Source organism: Zingiber officinale, chromosome 4B, assembly GCF_018446385.1.
Source record: "Zingiber officinale cultivar Zhangliang chromosome 4B, Zo_v1.1, whole genome shotgun sequence".
In the NCBI taxonomy this organism is placed as follows: Eukaryota; Viridiplantae; Streptophyta; class Magnoliopsida; order Zingiberales; family Zingiberaceae; genus Zingiber; species Zingiber officinale.
In genome coordinates, this window is record NC_055993.1 from 122,220,943 (window position 1) to 122,244,878 (window position 23,936).

The window sequence follows — 23,936 nt, forward strand, 5'->3', positions numbered from 1 at the left end:
TGTTAATTTGTTATGTGCGTGAATATTATATCATGAAAATATTGAAAATGGATGACATCTTTCATAATATATGGATTTTTTAGGTCACAATAGACCATCAAATTCATTTGAGACTTTTAAAAAAGTCATCATAAATAACTTTTAATGATATTTTTTTAATGTCCTTATAGATTAGTATAGAAGACATTATAGACTAGTATAGAAGACATTTGTAAGTGTCATTACAAATTACATAATGAGGCATTTTAAATTAACCTTATAAATTATCATTAAGGACATTTTTTCTTGTCACTATAAAAACAATTCATGACACTTATAGTTGTCTTGTTAAATGATTTTATAGGACATATAAATTTGTCATATTATTACTATAATAAAGGCATGTATCAATGTCATTATAAATCTTATAGTGACATTATTTTTGTCACTATAACAATTATTCATAACATTAGTGGTGTGACTATTTTTATGCTATAGTGACACTAGGAAATGTCATAAGACTTTAGACGACATCACTATAGAGGACATTTTGACTTAATGTCACTATATTAAAAGTGTCAGTATAAGTAGTATATGAAGACACTTTTAAATGCCATTAAAAGCATATATTCTTGTAGTGTCTTTTTCTAGACGGATGTTTGTTAGCTTTTTCTGAAGAATGTCCCGTTATGCGAATTTCACTTCGGATGTTCCTTCGTGAAGTTCCAGGACCTTCTCCTAGAGGACTTTTACTAATATGTAGTTTTCGATGTGATTTACTTCTTGAGGCAGTAATACACTTAATAAGTGATATTCCGCTCTACCGTTGGCTACGAAATCACTTTGCTCCTTATTCGTTCAGAGATATTCTTCTTTCTCTACGCCTTGTTGATCTTTGTGAACTACAAAATTGTACTTAATTATTAAAAGAATTTCAAAATCAATTTTCAGAAATACATCCATTCGGCGTTTCTAGTGTGCGAACTCCCGCTAGAACTTTAGTGGAATGAGGCTTGATCCGGCCATTGATTTTGTTTCGGTCAGCGGTTAGTTCTTCTGAAGCATTCTTACTATGATATCAATTGTAGGTCCCCTGGAGACTGGCTATAGGAGGGTGAATAGCCCTGCACAAGTAACTCAAACATTTCTCGACGTTTTAAACTAAATCAAGAAAACACTTGTTTAATAATAAAAAGTAAAGCATAAACTAAAAACAGAGGCAAGAGAATTTACTAAGTTTGCAATCAAAGGATTGCTAATCCTAGACAAATAAAATTCACTCAAATCTCCTTTGGGGTGGAGTAGCCTCTTTATAACGTTGATAGCTTATAAAAGTAGTAGAACAGGAAAAAGTCATTTACTAGTGTAGTTCTAAGCTACTGGGATCAGAGTTGTATTTATAACCCTGATTGGGATACCTAGAAGGGTTCCAGACACCTGGATGTGGATAGAACTTTATTCTCATCGCACCAGATCGCAACAGAAGGCGTTTCGATAAGTTTTTGAGTCCAGGCGCCTGGACCAGGTTTGGGCGTCCGGACCTGGTTGAACCAGCCCGCGATCGTGGGCTCGCACCCGAGGCCCCCTGGCTGCCTAGGGTGATTCGGGCGCTCGGACCAGAGTCAACTCACGGTTGACTTTTTGTCTGGGTCTTCTGCTCCGGTTCCGTTGGCTTGGGTAATTTATGTCATTCAGAATAGAGCTCACCCGAACCCATTTTCTAGCATTCTCGAGTAATCTTCCGCTCTGGCTTCTCGTCTCTCGGAAACGTCGCTCGCCTCCTCCTTCTTGTCTGCCAGCGTACTCTTCTGCAGTGCCTCGTCCCTCGGATGCACCTAGCTCGTTGCCTTTCTCTCGTGCCGTCCTTCTCACTAGCCACATCTTTCACTCGATTTCTTGTGCTCCTAAGTTCTTGCACACTTAGACACAAGATATCAAAATAATAACATGACCTAACTTGACTTGGTTGATCATATCAAAACTATCACAGGGTAATTACATATTTTCCAGTGCTTACGTTACTTATCATTGCAGACTTACTTGACACTTGACCCACTAGGACTTCATGTCAGATGCCCCATTTGGACTTTAATCAGTTGTTAGGTCCTGTACACCGAATTGGATTTCTTGGCAGATATCAACCTATCTGGTCTTCATGTGTCAGTTATCAGGTCCTCCATACCTAACTAGACTTCAACTTGGTGTCTGGTCTATGTCAAGTATTTCAATCCTACACACTTGGTAAAAAAATTAGAACACATAACGTCTAACTTTAAACCATTTGTCATTTATCAAAACCTGAGTTTGATTATTGGTGCTAACTGTTCCAATAATCTCTCAATTTTTGATATAATGGCAACCTAAGTTAAAGTTAGAAAAATATGCAAAAAAAAAAAAATAATGTTCAAAAGTGAAGGATCGAAATAGCGATAGAGGGGGGAGGGTGAATATCACTCATTAAAAATCTTTTCGTTTCGTAAAACTAAATCAAAGTGAATAGCAGTAGAAAGTAAAGTACAACTTTATTTTTTTACTTGGTTCGTAGTCTCGTGATTACTACTTCAAGACCCATGATCCTTGACCGCACTCGTTGGATAATCCACTAATAATAGTGTAGGATTGAAAAGATGCTAGAGGGGAGTGAATAGCATTCGTCACTTTTTCTAGAATCACGAGAATACGCAGCGAAAAATAAATGAAAGAAAGAAGAACAATTGCTAACATAAGTCTTTTTACTTTATTCGAAGCCTTCAGTGACTCCTACTCCAAGACCTACACTCGATGAGTATTTTTGTTGGGCAATTACTATAGGATCAAAGAGATTACAAAATTTAAGTACAACGTGAGTATGTAAAAGTATACCGACAACAATAAGAAGTAGAAGATTGATTGTAGGTTTTTAGAGTAGTCTTTCAGTATCGTTGGAGCCTTCTCAGAGTAGCGCGCAAGAACGAAAGTTGTAGCGAATGATGTATTTAAGCTGCTAGTCAAAGTCCTTTTATAGGCATCTCCGGGTGCTTGGACCACACCTGGGTGCCTGGAATATTGACGACGTGGCTGCTTCTCGGCGAAACTCAATCTTCAAAGTTTCTTCCATCTTCGGGTGCCCGGACCAGTCCTGGTGTCTGGACCTGACGTGTACCAACCAACCAGTGTGTGCCACCTTAGCTAGTCGCCCCGTTTCTTCACTTCCTTACCTGGGCACCTAGAGCAACTCCAGGCTCCTGGAGCATCTCCGAGCGCCCGAACATTCGAGAGCCTGGAGCCCCCTTTTCCAGTCACATTGCAGCTTTGATTCATTGCAAAATACGTTAGTCCAAGCAACAAAAATTATCCTATAAAACAGAGTTAGCACATTAAAAATATGATCAATTTATGACTTAAATCCTATCTTTTCAAGATCAGAATCTAGTCATGGTCTCAACTTAGATATCCTAAATGACTCTAAGCTGAATGACTCTTATAGTCCTACCAAGACTTGTCCTCACTGATCTCTCTCCTCTAGTGACTTATCTCACTTACCATTTGTAGTCAATTGACTTTTCTTTTAACCCATCAGGTCTTTCTGCCAATTGTCAGGTTTGCAAATCCAGCTAGACTTCAGCTAGCTGTCAGGTCTTATAGACCCAGCCAGATTTTCGATCAGATATCGGACCACTCCTTGACATATCTGAACTTCCCATTAGCTATCAGGTCTAGCAGACCTAGCTGGATTTCAGCTCGGTGTTGTAGGATCAAAAAGAACGCTAGAGGGGGGAGGGGAGGGGTGAATAGCGATCGTCGAAAATCGATAGCGAATTAATTGAAGTACGCAACGGAAGAAAACATGAACCAATGATAACAAACCGAGTTTTACTTAGTTCAGAACCTTTGACGACTTATACTCTAAGGTCGACACTCGTCGAATGCTTTCGTTGGGAAATCTCCTAACAGTTCACAAAAGATTACAGGAGTTAAGTACAAGAACTGGAAATAAAAGTCAACAACAACAATATAATGGAAAAGTCTTGGTCGCCGGTTGTCAGTGGAGCGTAATAGCGTTGTGGGAGCCTTTTTGGAGCACTAAGTAAGAAAAAAACTTGTAGTGATTATTGTTTTGAAGCTCCAGATCGAAGGCCTTTAAACATGTCTATTCTGGGCGCTTGGAACCCCTCCAGGCGCCTAGACCACGTGGTTCGGTCAATCGACGTGTTCCACGTCAGCTTGTGAATTAGTTTCCGGGTCCTGGCGCATAGGCCGACTCCGGACGTCCGAACCGCCTGGGCGCTTGCGGACCACCAGGGCAAGCTTGGTCCGAGCGCCCGGACTTCGGGTACCCGGACCAGCTCCTAGCGCCCGGACTCCGGGTGCTCGAACTCCGGGTGCCCGAACCAGCTCCTGGTGCCCAGATTCTTTCCGGGCGTCGGGACCCCTTTTCTTCAACAGCTTTGCCTTGCAGAAAAGGTTAGTCCTAGGCAACCAAAAATAATTTTTTTTCCTGCAAAACAGAGTTAGCACAACATAATAAAATATGAGTAGTAATTAGATCACGTCTTCTCGAGACCAGGATATAGTCAAGGTCTCAGCTTAGGTTTCTCAAATGGACCTAAGTTGGACTGACGCCTACAGTTCCCTCAATCGGGAACGCGTCCTCACTGGATATCTTCTCCAGTTTCTTACCTTTACTTACCCCTTGCAGTCACTGACTTGCCTCTGACCCATCAGGTCTTTCCGCCAGTTGTTAGGTCTGCAGACCCAACTGGACTTATGCCAGTTGTCAGGTCCCGCGGACCCAACCAGACTTCCTGCCAAATATCAGGCCCCGCCGACCTATCTGGACTTTGCACCACCTATTGGGCCAGGCGGATCTAGCTGGATTTTAACCCGGTGTCAGGTCCTTCAAACTAGTCAACTCCTGCACACTTGGTAGGAACATTAGACAAATAATCTATCTAACTTTAACCTATTTGTCATACATCAAAACCAAACTGTTAGTGCAACCTGCACCAACAGTTGTCAGGTCCTCTAAACTCGTCAAGCCCTACACACTTGGTAACAAGGTTAGACAACACAATATCTAACTTTAATTCATTTATCATTCATTAAAATCTAAGTTCTTTCAAAGGAAACAAAATTGTACAAGTATGAAAAGAATTTACTAACAACAATAAAATAGAAATGTAGCGTAGTTATTGGAGATTTTCTCGTAGTAGAATTGTCATCACTTGCACGAACAATAGTAGTACAGTGTAGACAAAATGAATCAGAGATCAGAAAAAGTTGTTTGGCTCGGTGCTTGGGATGTTCTTTTATAAGCCGTGTTCAATCGCTCGAAAAAACCTTTGGTCAACTGATCCTTTTGGTTGACCGATCTCACTATCGATTAATTGATATGAATCCTTTCTTTGTTGAGATCTATCTTCACTTCATTAATTGTATTTATTGGTCGGTTGATTGATCACCTTGATCGGTCGACCAATCCCTGTGTTTCTCAACTTTGCTAAGATCGAATCTGTCATTGTGTTTACCAAAATGGGTTCGGTTGACTGATAGATTTTATCATATGACTGATAAAATGACTGGATCAATCAACTAACCTCCTGTTCAGTCGACCAAACCCTCAGTTAAATGAAAATTTCTGAGTTCTACATGTGTGGCCACTGATAGAGCATAACTCCGAGTTTTGAGTCAAAAGTTATGACCCTTTAAAATTCAAGGAGTTATATTGTAACACCCCACCCTCCTCACTACTAGTCTGTGAGGGCGGAGCGCTACTGGACTACTAACTTATCTTAACTAACATTGCACACATGTGAATATCAATACATAAACTCTCTAAACATGCAACTGATAGCAACGGAAAACATAAACAACTTATCTCTACATTCTACTCCAGCATATGAACACAACTAAAACTATACATCAATCTAATCATGCTGAAATAAATGTATTAATCTGAACATGTATGCAACCATTATACAACTCAGATAATAGGTCTAATATGCATAACAATTTCAATAGCCTAAATACAAAGCAATCTTAATAAATTCTTATGCTAAATCCCAAGGCTTCTATAGTCCAGGCATCACACATCCATCCGCACCTCCTTGTTGCCTTCCTTTGCTATAGCTTTTCCTTTCCTTTATCTGCAGTAAGAGGAAATGCAACTATAAGCAAAATTGCTTAGTAAGCGCTATCTAACTCACAAATCTCAAATATGCATGTGACTGGAAGAAATCTAGAAACTGAATGCTCAAAAGAAGATACTACTCATGCTCATCTAACAGCAAAAGAAACATAGCATACTGAAATACTAAACATGTAAGCAAAACCAAACAACATGTCAGCATACAAGAAAACTAAACTTGCTGAATTTTAAACTTATGTGAAACTTATTTTACTTGTTTAAAAACTTATACTTGAATACTTCAAAATAATAATCAATCTCTTCTTGGGCCCAGGCGCAGTACCATTGCGCGCTCCCTAATAGAAATTGAGGTAGCGAGCCTCCAGTCCTACGAGGGTAAAGACCTCGGTCTTACCAGGGCCAAGACCTCAGAATTGGTCACCTGGATTTGTTTAACGACAACCTCGGAAGTCGGGTACTAGCCTTTCAAAGTAAAATATCTTAATTACTTCTTCTTTAAATATCTTGGCATTTTAACAAGCACCTTGTGTGTCAAAATCCCTAAAGTCTTGACTTTGGGATCTACTTAAGGTCTTGGCCTTTTTCTTTCTTTCCTTTATCTTTCTTATAAAACTCAAAATACTGATAGGGAACTCAAAATCTGGAACTGAAATGCTTAATGAAAAATCTGCACTGCAATACATATTAAAAATCTGCAATGCATATTAAAAATCTGCACTAATGCTTAATAGGAATCTGCACTAATGCTTAACAGAAATCTGCACTAATGATTAACAAAATCTGCACTAAAGCTTAACAAAAATCTGCACTAAAGCTTAACAGAAATCTGCACTAATGCTAAAGCACGAGTTACTTAAAGAACTGCACTAAAATTCTGCACTACAAGGAGATCTATACTGCACTAAAATTCTGCACTACAAGGAGATCTAAACTGCACTAAAATTTTGCACTACAAGGAGATCTATACTGCACTAAAATTTTGCACTACTTATTCCAAAAGTAAGGAAAACCAGAAATTTGCTCGTGCACATCTAATGGCAATAAGGAAATCCAGAAATATGTTCGTGCACATCTAAAAGCAATGTAAAAACCAGAAATCTGCTCATGCACATCTAATGGCAATAAGGAAATCTAGAAATCTGTTCGTGCACATCTAAAAGCAAGGGAAAACAAAAATCTGCTCGTGCACATCTATAGCATATGAAGGTCTAAACAACAAAGAAAAACTACTCGTGCTCTGCTAATAGAAAAATGAAAACTGCACAACATGATCCGAAACAAGAAGGAACTAAATCCCTAGCAAGCATAAATTCGGCACAAACACAATCCGAAACAAAAGAGCATGCTGTGGATGGTAAGGAGTGAAACAAAGCTCCAAAACTACTCTTATTGCAGGTGAGCAACGCTTACCTTGCTTCTTGAACTCACAACCGAATGAAAGGGCTTCTAGGGTTTTCGGATAGCTCGAACTTTGGCTCCTCCTCGTGCCCACGAACTCTCCTCGACGAAATGATTCGTGAAGACGGGAAGAACTTCTCGAATTGAACCCTTGCTGTGCCACCGGAGAGAATCCCTAGCTTCTCTTTGGTTTTCGCCCAACAAAGACGCTGCGCCGTCGGGAGAGAAAAAGGAGAGGGGAAAGAATTAGGTCTCGGAAGAAATCAAGCCCTAAGTTCCTCTCTTTATAACTCCAATATTTTGTTAACTATCTACCACATTAATATATTTCGCTATCTTTTCTAAACAGCACTGCTCGCTTGGGCACTTGGCTATCGCGCTTCGCTTAAGATTCGGGTTGGGTCGGAGGTCGCGGGTTCGAACCTCGGCCGAAACTCTTTTATACTTAATATTTTCTATTTCCTATTAACTACTACTTAAATTAATTTCACTCTTTCTTTAATCAGAGACAACTTAAGGCTTTGCTTAACCGGAGGTCTCCGGCTCAACTTCTTTATTTTTGTAACTTGTTTCTTTTGGAAAAAATACCAAACGAATTCCAAAAATTACATAAAAATACTCTAAAAATTTCTAAAAAACTCTAGAATATTTCTAAAGTATTTCTAAATATTTTTAAGTACTATTAGGACTCGTAATAAGGAAATTTAGGTCGTTACATATATAATCCTGCAACACAAAGTTAGATAATAAATATTGATCATATAAAATAAAGTTAGATAATATATATTAAATATGCACGAGTATGACAGTTAGAACTGTCTTGATTTCAACTTAGAAATCTCCGTTGATTTTTTTTAGTTGGATCAGAGCCTAAGGTTTGTCCCTACTAGGATACTACCTCACTACATTATATCCAGGAACTTACCTCTACTCACCTGCCAAGCATTGGGTAGGGATGTGCAAAAAAACTGACAAACTGAAAATTGGACCGGAACCAGTAAGCTACCGGTTCCGGTTTATCGATTAATCAGTTTTAATCGATTCCGATTAATCGATTTTTACCAGTTGGTTCTCGGTTTTGGACTTTTTTTTACCGATTTAACCGGTAAACCAGTAAAACTAGGAATATACCCTAGTGTTCCTGGCTGCAGCAAAATAAGTTACTTATACACCTCCATGTTATGAACATACCCTTGAAAGTTATCTTACTGCTTAAACATATGGCTTTAGGTTATTGGAAAGGCAGTGATGCTCGATGAGATTATTAACTATGTTCAGTCACTGCAGAGGCAGGTTGAGGTATGTTGTCAAACTTGTGTTTGCCACAAAAACACGGCAAAAGAGAATAAAAGAATGCGAAATTAATTCAATGTTTCATCCGTTTTGTGTTATTCTCGCATGCAATAGTTTCCCAATCCTAGAGCTATCTTCTCACCTCGAATGCGAAATTTTTAACTAAGTACATTTACCCAAGCCCAATAGTCTTTACAGATTCTCGGTTGGAACCGATTAACCGACCGGAACCGGTTCAACCGGAACCGGTAGAACTGGTAAGATACCGGTCGGTTAACCGGTTTTAAATAAACCATGGTAAACCAGAATTAACTGGAACCGATAAATCGGTAAACTGATTAACCGACCGGTTGAGTAGGCCTAGCATTGGGTCCTACAGAACTATTTGGACTTAATCGCTCAGCATCAGATTGACTACCAAGGTTTCCACTTGACTCGATATCAGGTCCTCCAAACCTATCGAATCCATCTACCAGATGTCAGGTCCACTTGACCCATCTGAACTTCTTGCCTGGTTCCACAATCTGTTGAGACTTCCCTTACTAAGTATTGAGTTCAGTTGACCTATTAGGACTTTCCAAGTTAAGTATACTACATACTTGTTTAGTTCATTAGATAATAATAAGATTTAACTTAAACCTTTGACAACATAAAAATATAGGTTTGATTGTAGTACTCCCTCAACTAATAATCTCTTTTTTTCCCCCTTTTTTTTTTAATGTTTGACGACCTAGTTCAAAAGTTTAAATAGCACATGATAATGAATTAACTTGTAAAGAAGACCCCCCCTCTTAAGTTATACTTTTCCTAAATTTAAATCATAATATCTCTCTTCCTTTTATACATATAAAAAATTAGGATAATAGCAATCTCTAAGTCTGAAACATTCTAAGAGGAAAAATTATTTAGAAATTTAATTAATGGTTTAAATAATAATTAAACCCTCGAGGGTGGATAGAAATTAACATTGAATTCATGCTGTAATAATTATGAAATCATAACTATTATAACGTGAATATTTTTAAACAAGTTAAATTGTTAAAATATATATTATAGTAGCTATGAAACTGTAATTACTATAATATGGTTGATCAATTCTACATTTAATGTATGATAGGAGATAATTATACCGAACAATATACTTAAAAGATAGTTGTATCATTTTATAAAGAAGATTGGTGGAGTGGATACTATTTTGATTTTAAAAAAATAAAAAAATGACGCTCCATTATGGTAACAAAAGGTGGAATCCGCCATCTCAACGACTCCATACGATCAACTCCACTACCATCTGTGAAGAGGTAAGTCGGATAACTATAATTGGCATACAGTACGGAGAAGGATTTTTTTTCCTCGACTTACTGAGATTCGAATTCTTATCCTATGATAATAACTTTACTCCATACTAATCAACTCAACATTCTAATAAAAAGGGGTGACATTTTGATTATTGCTCAAATAATAATATTGACTAAGATGAATTAGTCTCGGAGCTAAGAAGTTTAAAGTTCAAATATCATTAGCGATGAATATTCTAGAGATTAATTTCTCAATATCCCGAATATAACAACCTTACTATAGAAGGCTTTGCTAGCTTAGATTAGTTTCACACTACATGAGAGCAAGATCGATGATGCAATCATAAATGATAATTTATTATAAGATTCACAATCATTTAGTTGAATTAATTGTTTATCAAATTGAGTTAGCTTGATCTGATCAAATCGAATCTGATCGATTCACGTCAATTCAACTTAATTGTTCTATTGATTAGATTAATCAAATCCATCAAGATCCAACGGGTTGACCCGAACCATGGCTCAAATGGGTCGGGCTGAGAATCAATTCAAATGTCCAACTACCATCGAACTGTAGTTTTTCACACCTACCCACCTAATGGGCTCCACCAGTCATATCAATTCAGCCACTGCCACGTCATCATCACAGGAATCGCAGGTGTTGAAGCTCCTCCATTAGGTATTCTTTTTATAATACTACCCACATTTCCAATAAATCTAATTAATAAATAGTCATCTGTACCATCACCTTTTAATTTCCGATATAAGAACTAAGAATATTTTCGATATAAAAAATATATTAAACACAATATTAATTTTTTTAAACGTAAGAGATAAATCTTTTCCAGGAAAATAATAATTTATAGCACCTTTTAATTTTTTCTTATTATAAAATTAACTTTAAGAAGATACTTTTTAACGTAAAATATAAGACATAAAAATTTAATATTTTTAAATATAATTTATTTTGTTAACGTACGTCACATTTTAATCGTGTTAATTGAAGGGTAGAATATGATAAAAAGAAGAAAATTATGAGTATTTCCGACTAAAAACTTGGATGAAATATTTTAAAAAAGGCAACCGGAGGGGGGTTTAAATAAAAAACGTTCGCAGCTTTTCTATCAACCCTCGAGCGTAGCGGAGGCGCAAATATCGAGGGCAGGCGAGGGAGATGGACGGAGGGGCGATCGTGGCTTCGCGGCCGGCCGTGATGGTCACCAACGATGACGGAATTGATGCACCGGGGCTCCGTTTCCTCGTCGACCTCCTCGTCGCGTCTGATCGGTACCGCGTCTTCGTCTGCGCTCCCGATTCGTGAGTTCACCACCCCCATCTACTTCGGCAATTTCTCTCCTTTTCTTCTCCTCTGTGTATAGCGAGACAACATCGGGTGTTCGCTTTTTTTTTTGGTGTTTATGTAGTCTGCGTTAGACTTTAGTTATTTACTCGCTCGCTCTCTCGCACTGTAATTTATTGGATGATACAATTTGATCATGTTATTGTACTTAGATTCGCTAATCTGACCTCGTGCATGATAAAATTCGCTCGTTTTGTAGGGACAATTCAGGTGTTAGTCATAGCATTACTTGGCTTCGTCCTCTTAGTGCCAGACGTGCTGAGATCACGGGTGCTACAGCTTTTGCAGTATCAGGTTCTTCCATCTGCCCAATAACCTTGTTTATGAATTGAGAAAACATTATTTGAACATACCGTCAAACTTCTTTTTTTTTATATATAGAAAAAAATCTCGGGGGTAAATCGAAGTGATCAAATGTCAATCTCCTAATGTTACTCTTCAAGTGTTTGGCTTAAGTTGCGGCTTATGGCTTGTTTAGAATGCGAATTTATGTTTTTAGGGCCACCTGAACTAGGAAATTGGCAGTCTCTTTGAGCGTTAGAAAGCACTACCCAGTGAGCAATGGAGGAACCAAGAGGTAGATAGTTGTTATTAATTATGGCTAGCAGGTTATAATGACACTCAACGTGGGTTCTAATTTTTCAAAATATTTAACCATAGTTTTCGAGATGAGGAAACTCTTGTTTGACTAATCTCCACTCGGTATCACTCCTTTTAATTTCCCCCCTACTTCCACTGAATCTCCTATTTGCAAACATAGGCACCATATTACGTCAATCATGATACAGGTTCAGTGAATTCAGTTGATGGATATTTTACTGGACAACCAATTGGCAGTATTTCATGCATTAGATGATAAAACATTTTTGAAACTTTAAAATGAAATGACAAATTTATCCACGACCATTCTTCTCCCATTGGTAATGGAGTATGTTCACAATTCTTCACTTCCAATATTCTCATGAGTTTCCATAAATAATATTCTTGTGTGATTTGTAGGCACTCCTGCAGATTGTGCATCTTTAGGAATTTCTGGGAAGCTCTTTGATGGCATGATTCCTGATTTGGTAAATTTTAGATCAAATTTCGTCAACTCACATGATGCATCATTTACTGCCTGTTCTAGCTTTGTTTACTTGTAATACAATGGTTCAGGAGACATTATTCAATTGTAAATTTTTAGTACATCAATTAACTTGAGGTTGTATTATTCCTGCAATATACAGGTGATCAGCGGAATCAATATTGGAAGCAATTGTGGATACCACACGTTAGTATCATTTTATTCAATTTTTTCTGCTGAATTTTCTTTTATAATCTTATTGCTTGTATCAGTATCAGTAAAGACTCAGTTCTAATAGCCAAGGAGCACTAAGAGGAGGAATTCAGGAACCTCAGTTATTGTTTTGGATGCATTACTTAGTTCTGCTCATAGGTTCCGGAGTTGGCATGTTCTGTGATCAAATAGAATTTCAAATTTCTCCCTGCTCTAACTGAACAGTTTGCACTCCAGATGATTTGCATTCTATTGTTTGCCTTCACTGATTGCAAAATTTCATTTTACTTGACTCGGGAACAATTACTTTATTGTATTTAAAGGCTTAAGCAACAGGAACCGATGACTTCTTGGCTAATTTTTTTTTTTTTTTCACATACCATTCTTGGTGGTCCAAAAGCCAAGTCAATTATTTTAGTGAAGATCCCTCCAGTAGAAAGGACTGTATATTAGCTAAACCCTGCCAAGTTTTACCAGTTTGAAGTTTGTTCTTGGAAAGCTTGTCAAGGCTCTACACTTTCTGAGCCTACACTTTGAAATTACTTCAAGCTTGTTTTCTGAAAATCACTTCGTGCTTGAGCCTAGCAAAGATGAGTTTTTCCTTGCACAGGCTTGGCTTAGTATATTAGAACTTTAGTCATCTGCAAGTTTCAACCTTGAGCATGCTTAAATATTGATGTTGAGATTGTTGTCTGTGATAGCTCTCCTGGTTTCACTTGTATCCAGGGTATACTCTGGGACAGTAGCTGGTGCTCGTGAGGCATTCTTGTATGGTGTACCTTCTGTAGCTATCTCATATGACTGGTATGTAAGGATTTTATCATTTGGTTGAATTAATCTTTTTCTTGAATACCCTAGTTTGTTTAGAAAAGTAATTTTAGAATTTTCCTGTGTGCTATCAGCATTATCTTCATCCTTGTTTACAATTCAAGTCTGCGATCTTCAGCCATATTTATACAATTCAAAAGGCTGAAAGTTGACAAAAGTTTGTTGATTTGACTTAATGAACACAACCTAAGTCTACAAAGAGGGTTGGCATATCTTGTGAACTAATATCTGTTTTCCCAGGGGCAGATTTTTGATTATTTATTTATTTCCCCCCATGATTATCTTTTGCTGTTTATGTTTTTTCAACATGACTGCTAGTAAGCAAGTAAAACTTTATCAACTAAATCACTGGTAAGTTTGTTGTCTTTCGTTGATCTATGAATGCGATTAAGTAATCCTTACAGTTTTGAATGATGTTTATTTCATGAGTTCATTTCTTAATAATGCAATTCACTGGTTCCATATACCATCTAGTAAATAAGGACTAACAGGAGATATCTTTTAGAATCAAAATTGCGGAATTAAAAGAATCAGAATAATCTAAAAAATGAGGATAAAGAAGAGTATTGGCAATGGACATATTTAGTACTCTTTAGATTCAAATTCACTCATAAACATTCACTTAAAATGTGAAATATTAAACCTCATGGTGTCTAAAGTTTGAAAACTTACTAGGTGTAGTTTATGACACATGGATTATTCATAATCTTTTGAATTGCACAATGAGATTCTTGTTGGAATAATTCCGTGATTGTGGTTAGAAATTAGAATACATGGGACCTAAACACATGGAATCATGTGGATGACAATGCATGCTATTCCGCATGCTTGTTACTGGAATTCGTGCTTCCTCATTTGTCTTTCAGAAGGTATTTATTTGATTGCGTCACACAATAAAGTATGGATAATCCTAATCCACGCATTTAATGCCATATTCCTGCTACTGTCATGTTCACTGCATTTCCTTTGATGCTTGTTTAAACATGCCCACTGCAGCTTGGTGGATTAGATTATATGTAACAAAATTATTACATGCCTGGATGAAACTCTATTTAATTTGGTTAATTGTTTGTCCCTTTCTATCTCTCAAGTAAGGTAGTCTCTTTCCTAGCTACCTAGATGATACTGGAGTTTTTCATTCATCTGGTTTTCAGGAAGGCAGGTAAAAGCAATGCAAATGACCTGAAGCTAGCTGCGGATGCTTGCTTGCCCCTCATTAATGCTGTATTGAATGAGATAAAAGCAAAGACATATCCTGAAGATTCATTTTTGAATGTAGATGTACCCTCAGATGCTGTAAACCACAAGGTGATAATTGGAATCAGACTTTGGATGTTGTTTTAAAGTGTAATAACTTTACTTTTCATGTATGGTAATTATTGAATAATGTTCCTTGGTATATGTCATGGTTTTATTTAATATTATCGTTTAGTCAAATTTACCTTATCATAGTATTTGTGAAGGGGAGTCTTGCCGCAACAGTAAAGTTGTTGCCACGTGGACTTGAGGTCATTCATGGGTTCGAGTTGTTGAAATAGCCAATTGCAAAATGTAAGGTAAGACTGCGTACAATAGATCCAATGTACCTTGCAAAATGCAAGGTAAGGTGGGAGCTTCATGCACCGGTCAACCCCTTTATAATATCTGAAAAAACTGGCAATCACTGTTGAAACTTGCTGACATAGATTTTCTGAATCATAGTTGATTAAGCAGTCTTAGTCTTTGAAGCTCATGCATAACCTCGTTCCTTTATATATCTCACCAACACTTCAGATTATAAGAATTGGGATCATAATAGAGATGTATGTCACAAGGGGTGAAGATATCTCATGGAGACATTATGATCTACTAGTTTCCAAATATTATCATAATACGCACTGACTGGAAAACTGTCATCTTTTTGATTACTTAATGAGAGACACATGAATAAACACAAACCATTTTAGTTATTCAGCATCTAGAATTTTGTTTAAAATCCTTTCTGGAGCATCATTTTCTCTTCTAGATTTCTACTTCTCTGACAACCTGCACTCTCTATGCTTGGTATTTCTAGGATAAATCCAAATTGTCTTATGTCAATCATCCTCTTTGGCCGCTCTAAATTAAACTGAAACTAATTTTTGCTTCCTGTGTTTTTTTCCCATTTTGTGTACTTTAGCTACGATAATGTCAATGTTTGTGTTTCCACAGGGATTCAAGATAACCAAGCAGGGGAAATATATGGCCAGAATTGGTTGGGAGCGAACGCATTCTCACAGACCAGCACTTGAAACCTATCAAACTTCAAACATGGATGTTGACTCTGTTTCGGGCTATGCAAACAATATTCCATCTCATGTAGAAAATGAACTTCTTTTTAAGAGGGTAAACATTTGCTTTCTTTTCATCTGTCTGCTGAATTTTACAACCTTTCCTCATATCTAAAGTTGATCATAGCTTGCTCCTTTTTGTTTGTAATTATTTTTTCTGTGCTGATTAATTCATTTTTGCATCTCTTCTTCCAAATGATTATGATTATGATTTTGTTTTTCGTACCTGTCTACCATTCAACCTCTTGCAAAACATGGTAAGGTTGCGCACAATTGATCCTTCCCTGGAACTCCGCATTGTAGACCCGACTTCGGGTCGGGTCTGGCCTGGACCCGACTTAGGTCAACGGGCCGGTTGCTTGTTGACCTGGTTCACATGGTTGAACCGGAACTGGCCTAGCATTGCCGGGCCGGTTCCGGTTCTTTTTGTGCAAAACCGGCGGACCGCCAATTAACCACCGGTTCGGCTCGCCGGTTCAACCATTTTGTTTTTTTTTTAAACGGCTTGAACTGACGGTTCCTAGTCGTTGGGGGAGGGTGGGGGGGGGGGGGGGGGGCTTGGATATTTTTTTCAACGGTTAGGGATTATTTGATCGTTTTATGATCAATGACTATGATTTAGTATCCGTTACTATCAAAACTCAATAAATAGAGAGCTCATTTCATCATTTTCACACATATCTTCTCTATTCTTAATCTCAATTTCCATAATCTCGAGCTCGGAAGGGAAAGGAAATAATGAATCCGCGGAAGGAGGACTCCAACATTCAATCCACGATGATGAGATCGAGCATCTTCCGAATTCGACATCCGAAACACAAAGAAGTACCGATGCAATTACTTCTAAGGTTCGAGAACTTCCTCCTCGAAAGTCTTCTATTTTCACTAAACATTTTGAGAATGTCACTTTTCTGTGGGGAGAAATGTGTGCAAAATGTAAGCATTGCAATGCTTCCTACAAATTCCAAGCCGGCGGCGGCTGGGTCGTTGAAACGACATGTAGAAATGAATCACCCGACGGAATATGGACTCGACCGTTCTCAAACACAATTATCAAGATTTTCTTCAACTAGCGGTAGTACCGATTTTGGTTTATTTTTATATTCAGATAATAAATTAAGAGAATCATTAGCTAAATTTGTTTCCGTAGAACATCTTTCTTTTAGTTTTGGATCCAAATGCATATTTGAAGATTTTTGTAAAGAATCTCTTAATCCATGTGCTAAACGTGTTCCTAGAACTACATTTACTCGTACAATTAAAAAATTAGTAAAACAAGGAAAAAAAATTTAATCGATGAATTTAGTAAATTAGATAATAAAGTTTTTTTATGTTCCGATATTTGGAGTGATCATTAGCAAATACATTCGTATATGGGTGTGACTTGCCATTTGATCGATAACTCTTGGAACCTCCAAAAAAGATTGTTAGCTTATAGAGTTTTTGATGAATCGCATAATGCTCATAACATCGCACAATTATTATGTTTAATTTTAGAAGAATATGATTTAACTCATAAAATATTTTCAATATCATTAGATAATGTTAGTTCCAATATCGCTTGTATAGTTGATCTAAAATTTGTTTGTCAACCTATTATTAATGGTTTATTTTTTCATATTCGTTATGTATGTCATGTTTTAAATTTATGTGTTCAAGATGGATTAAAAATTTTAAAAAGTTATATTAAACCAATTAGAATTTCAATTTCTTATTTATAGTCTTATCCATCTATAATGAAACAATGAGGTAGGTTTTGTAAAACTAATGGAATGAGACCTAAAAAATTTTCACGTGATGTACCAGCATGTTGGAATTCAACATACTAATTATTGCAAGATTCATTTCAATATAAAGAATTATTATGTTCATTTTTTTGCACAAAATACTAATACTAATATATATTTATTTTCACAATAATGAAATATTTGTAGTAGTATTTGTGAAATTTTAAAAATATTTAATGATGCAACCGAACAACTTTCCGGTGTTTATTATCCCAATTAGTTTTAGAAAATTTTTCTAATATAGTATTAGTTTTAAATGAGCATATTAATAATGAATCTTTATCTCCTTGCATCTTAGCTATGAAAACTAAATGGGAAAAATGTTTTTATTTTATTTCTGAAATTTATTTAATTGCATTTACTTTAGATCCTAGATTTAAATTAGAAGTTTTACAAGAAATGTTAATTTTATATTATGACGCTTTAATTCCAATTAAAGATTCTTCTTCTCCTGATCCAGTTAATATTATATATAATGTTAGAATTTTTTTATATGATATTTATAATCAATATTATGCAAAATATGGAACACAAATTAATATTTCTGAAATACAACAAACTACTAGTAGTAATTTAAAACTTACAAAAACATAACTTTTATTAAAAGAACGGACAAAACGTCCATGAGGATCCTCAAGTTCCACACGAACTTGAGAATTATTTTACGACTTCTTTTGATTTTAATGAAGCAGATAGCGAAAATTTCGATATCTTAAAGTGGTGGGCTTAAAGCTTTCCCGTCCTCTCCGTGATTGCCAAAGAAATTTTAGTTTGTCCAGGTCAACTGTTGCTGTGCAGTAGACGTTCAGTGCCAGCGGCAACATATTAGATGAACGACGATCAACTTTGTCTCCCGACTCATTGGAAGCCCAAGTATTACTGGACGATTGGACTAGAGCGGAGAAAAGAATCCAAGGAATGTAACTTTCAGATGACGAAGTTAAAGATTTTGATACTGAAGGAATAAATACGACAGGAATGGGAAATGGAAGTGAGTGACAATGTAAAAGAATAAAAATGTAAAAAGACTACGTGGACTTTGATTCCCCTAAGGAGATACGTAAGCAACTTAAATAAGTGCAAGCCTTTTTTTCCAATAAATTTTAATTTGTAATTTGTAATTTGTAATTTGTAATTTTTAATGCTTAATTTGTAATTTTTAATGTTTAATTTTTAATTTGTAATTTTAATTTTTTTAACATAATAATCTTGAACCGTGGCGAACCGTAACGAACCGTGAACTGAACCGTGAACCGGCGATTCCGAACTATGAACCGTAACCGTCTTGGGCGGTTAAGGTTAAGGGTCGACCTGCTTGGAACCGTTGAACCGGCGGTTTCGAATTGTCGAACCGTCGGTTCCGAATTATGGTCAGGTCTACCGCATTAGCGGAAGCTTTGTGCACCGGCCTGTACTATTCAACACAGCAAGTTTTCTCTTTTCTTGCTTTTGTTAATCTATCAAGTAAATAGTAATTTGTTGGCTTTAGCCACATTCATCAATTATCATGGGTTTGTGCATTACCTGTTCCATGTTGTTACTTTAATGCATCTGGTTCACAAAATGGAATCGATAGGGAATACAATATTTATTCCTGAATGGAATGGATAAAGTAATGAAATATCTATATTACTTGGTTTGGTTCATGGAACATAATAAATAGTTCATTTTCTATCCTAGGTTTTGTTTGTAGTTTGTACTTTGTACAAATGCTATAAGTAACAACTAAGGAATAAGTTTCCACAATAACAAGATATCTCTTCAAGTATTTCCAATGGTTCAAGTGGCCAAGCCCGTCTGACATGCTTAATCCATCTCATCTATCTGATCCACCCAGTCTGCTTAGTCTGCCCAACCTGCTTAGTCCAATCAGTCATTTAGCTTCCCTAGTCTGCTTGTCCGTTCAAGCTGCTAAACCTATTGGGTGGGTTTGGTTATTCATGCTTGCTCGATGTACTTGAATTGTCCAACTCGCTTGGTCTGCATGGTTTGCCCTTCCTAGTTCTACCATTCAAAATATGAAAATCTTGAAGAATTGGATAAGGTATGAATGGATAAGAAGGATAACTAAGAAGCATGATCAGAAATAACAATTTCTTGTTGGTATTATGAGATCATTTTTATAATTGAACATCAAAGCGAGCACCACTTCCATGGAAAATCCATTTTGATATCATGTATTAACAGCTTCCATGTATCCTTTTGAAGTTTATCCTAATCATCATAGATAAAGTCATTTTATCATAAAAAGGCATTGATTTAGGCGAATAGCTGCATTTTGAGTGCATATTTCGATGATATCAACAAAGCCATTGAACCCTAACATGCTAAAAGAAAACTATAACTTAATCTCCTAATTTTACTCTTTTTACATTCTTTGAGCAGGTTATCAACAGGAACAATGTAGTAAGGGAGGAAGAAGAGGATGTAGACCACAGAGTTCTTCAAGAAGGATATGTGAGTTCGCTTCCTTTTTCTTCTTTTCATTTTATTCCCTTAGTCGCATTGGTATCACAGAGGATACTTATCGAGGTTGTGAATATCATCATTTCTTCAGATCACAGTCACCCCTATAACTGCACTCTCTCACACAGTATCTGAAGATGTGTCTTTCTTCAAAGAATGGCTTACTCATTTAGCAGAACATTCATCTTCTTCATCCTTGTGAAGTGAGTATACTCGAGTTCTTTTTTGTTTCGCCGCATGCCTTTTTTCTCAAAATGCCAGTAGAATTTTGGAATCATCAAAATACTCTTCAAAGTTTTCAAACTCTTATCATTTTACTCCCGAACCATTAGCATTGTTAGTTTACTTGATCGGAAGGCATTTCGAGAGAGGAGGTAAAATGACGGCCAAATGCAACTTTCTCCTGTCTCTTTTTATCCATGTGCTATTGATGTTCCTACCATTCATTCCTACAGGCATTTAAAAGAACTGGGAGTCATCTGCCTGTCTCATTTGCAGATCATTTATCTCAAACTGCCTCCTAGTCACTCCTCTCAAGCATTTAAGAGTTTAGATTCAATTCATGTAGCACACTCTAAACAGCTGCAGCATTCTCATTGTACTTTATATCCTTGTTCCTATTTAAATTATTACCACTGGTGAGAATTTCCTTTCATTCTTCATTAGTGTTTTCTTAAAACATCAATAAAATACCAATCAACACCTTTAGAACTCTAGTCGTTCAACCTAGCTCCTAATTATAGGCAGTTGTGACTTGTAGCTTCATTATTTGTTAAATGAGTTAACAATGTTAATAATTAGGTGGTGAAACTTATGCACAATTGATTTAGGTAGAAACTTTTATTTATTATTATTATCATCAAAAGATGTTCCATTTTGAAGGGAGTCTTGACAAAGTTACTTCTGTGTGATTTAGTGGTCGGATTTGAGTTGGGAAAATACTCTCTTGTAATATATAATATAGGATAAGGTCCTGTATGATAGATTACAGGAGTTTTATGGATTGAACTGTTTTTTTTTTAAATTCAAAAGAGGTTCCAATTTAAAAAAAATAAAATAAAATGTTGTCTTGTATTTTGAAAGTACTTCTGTTCCGCATAGCAGTTTTGGAGAAAACTATTCTAATATATTTAAAATTACTAAGTAATTATAATTAAAATTATTTTAATATTGATCAATATTATTCAAATATTATTAAATTTACTTTAATTTGATAAAATTTATTAAATATTATTGGAATAGTTTGATTAAAATTGTAATAATTTTAAATTATAAATTCTAAAGCATAAAAATGTCCCTCGGGCTAGGATGGAGTGGTAGGACGTCAAGGCTCAAGTATTCATAGTTTGATTTTTAATTATAGTATATTGTGGGATATTTTTTGGGCTGTGTCGTCTGTTATTTGTACTTTTAGATTTAGATTTATTTTGATAATCATAATTTCTTTTATGGACTGAACCGAACAACTCCAAATAAAGATTATTCGGCTTTTTAAGGTAACTTTGGGAAATGATGAAATCATGTAAAAGAAGTTGAAAATGGATAAAATCACGTATGCTGTATTGAATTTACCTCTGTTATTGTTCCCAGTTGAATCTATTCTTTTACCAGTTAGAATTATTTCTCTCATCAGTGGATTTCGGGATCTAGAGATCTCAGAAATTATATGAAATTAGTTTCTATGTATTTGTTTAGTTCTTATGATTATATCTATACACCCAAACATCAATTTGACTTAATATATTGAGAGTAATGATTTTTTTGAACATGAAAAAGTTATCCATGTTCAAAAAATCATTGCTTTTAATATATTGGGTCAAATTAATATTTGAGGATATGGATATAATCATAAGAACTAGACGAACACATAGGAATTGGTTTCATGTTAATCAGAGATTGTTTGTCCATCAAACGATTTTTTCCAAAATAAATTTTTTAAAAATCCATCATTGAATAATATTATTTTTTAAAAAAATTAATTCGTGTTCAAACGAACACTGCGCTCAATATATGATGTTAAATTGATATTTAAGGACATTTATATAGTTAGGAGAACTAAATAAATACGTAGAGACCTAGTTTCATATTATTATGAGGTCTTTAGGTCCATCAGTCGGTTTCGGTTAATTTTGGTCGAAAATGGTTGATGGACCTAGAGAGCTCAGAATGACATAAAATCAATTCTTATGTGTTCATGTAGTTCTCATGATTATAAAAATGCCCTCAAATATAGATTTGACATGATATATTGAGAGCAATGATTTTTTGAATATGAAAATGTGTTCGGAAAATTAATTCATATTCAAAAAATTATTTCTCTCAATATATCGGGTCATATTGATGTTGGAGGGTATTTTTATAATCAGGAGAACTAGACGAACACATATAAATTGATTTCATGTTATTCCGAGGTCTCCAAGTCCATCAGTCCGTTTTTGATCAAAATCGATTGATGGATGAATTTTTTTGAAAATCGATTTAATTGGAAAAAAAATCAGTCAAATCGATTTTTGATGGATTTTTAAACAGTTTGGAAATCGATTCGACTTATTTTTTCTAGTCAAATTGATTTTCGAAAAATCCGTCCATCAATCGATTTCGGTCAAAATCGGTTGATGGACCTAAAGATCTCAGAATGACATGAAATCAATTCTTATGTGTTCGTCTAGTTCTCCTGATTATAAAAATATCTTAAACATCAATTTGACCCGATATATTGAAAGCATTGATTTTTTAAACCATAGAGTGCTCGAAATGAAGTGAAACCATGTCAAATTGATGGACATAGGGTGCTTGGAATGAAGTGAAACTATATCCTATGAGTTATTCTGGTTCTCCTGATTATATTCATGCCCTCAAATATCAATTTGACATAATATATTGAGAGCAATAATTTTTTGAACATGAATTAGTTTTCGAACATATGTTCAGGTTTAAAAAATCATTACTTTCAATATATCAGGTTAAATTGATGTTTGAGGACATTTTTATAATCAGGAGAACTAGACGAACACATAAGAATTGATTTTATGTTATTCCAAGATCTCTAGGTTCATCAATCGGTTTTGATTGAAATTGACTGATGGATGGATTTTTTGAAAATTGATTCGATCGGAAACAAATCAATTGAATCGATTTCCAAATTATTTGAAAAATCCATCGGAAATCAATTTGATTGATTTTTTTCCAGTTGAATTGATTTTTGAAAAATTCATCCATCAGTTGATTTCTGTCAAAACTGACTGATGGACGGTCTGATGGACTTAGAGATCTCGAAATGACATGAAATTAATTTCTATGTGTTTATCTAGTTCTCTTGGTTATAAAAATACCTTCAAACATCAATTTGACCCGATATATTGAGAGGAATGATTTTTTGAATATGAATTAATTTTTCGAACACATTTTCATATTCAAAAAATCATTGCTATCAATATATCAAGTCAAATTTATATTTGAAAATATTTTTATAATCAGGAGAACTACATGAAAACATTGGAATTGATTTTATGTTATTCCGAGGTCTCTAGGTCCATCAGTCATTTTCAGCCAAAATTAGCCGAAATCGACTGATGGACCTAAAGACCTCATAATAATATGAAACTGTCTCTATGTATTTATTTAGCTCTCCTGACTATATAAATATTCTCAAATATTAATTTAGCATAATATATTGAGCGCAGTGTTTGTTTGAACACAAATTAAATTTTTAAAAAATAAAACTGTTTATAATGGATTGTTAAAAAATTTATTTTAGAAAAAATTGTTTGATGGACAATTGATCTTTGATTGACATGAAATTAATTTTTATGTGT

The 23,936-nt window shown here is 35.5% G+C and overlaps 1 protein-coding gene across 1 annotated transcript; it reads left to right on the forward strand.

Moving 5' to 3' along the window:
- The first annotated feature begins 11,206 nt into the window (after positions 1–11,206).
- On the forward strand, positions 11,207–20,776 carry LOC121976338 (5'-nucleotidase SurE-like). Its single transcript, XM_042528467.1, has 10 exons — positions 11,207–11,412; positions 11,655–11,749; positions 12,455–12,522; positions 12,682–12,725; positions 13,458–13,535; positions 14,714–14,867; positions 15,750–15,923; positions 20,041–20,112; positions 20,213–20,324; positions 20,577–20,776. The coding sequence occupies exons 1-9, from the start codon at positions 11,270–11,272 to the stop codon at positions 20,321–20,323; spliced, it is 939 nt and encodes a 312-aa protein (XP_042384401.1). The 5' UTR covers positions 11,207–11,269; the 3' UTR covers position 20,324; positions 20,577–20,776.
- Positions 20,777–23,936: the final 3,160 nt, after the last annotated feature.

What these genes read in the sequence shown, in the direction of transcription:
- LOC121976338 (XM_042528467.1), top strand. Translation starts at nt 11,270, where the DNA reads ATGGACGGAGGGGCGATCGTGGCTTCGCGGCCGGCCGTGATGGTCACC. An exon ending in TACAGCTTTTGCAGTATCAG is followed by an intron (nt 11,750 to 12,454) that starts GTTCTTCCATCT and finishes TGTGATTTGTAG; the next exon opens with GCACTCCTGCAGATTGTGCA. An exon ending in GAGTTCTTCAAGAAGGATAT is followed by an intron (nt 20,113 to 20,212) that starts GTGAGTTCGCTT and finishes TCATTTCTTCAG; the next exon opens with ATCACAGTCACCCCTATAAC.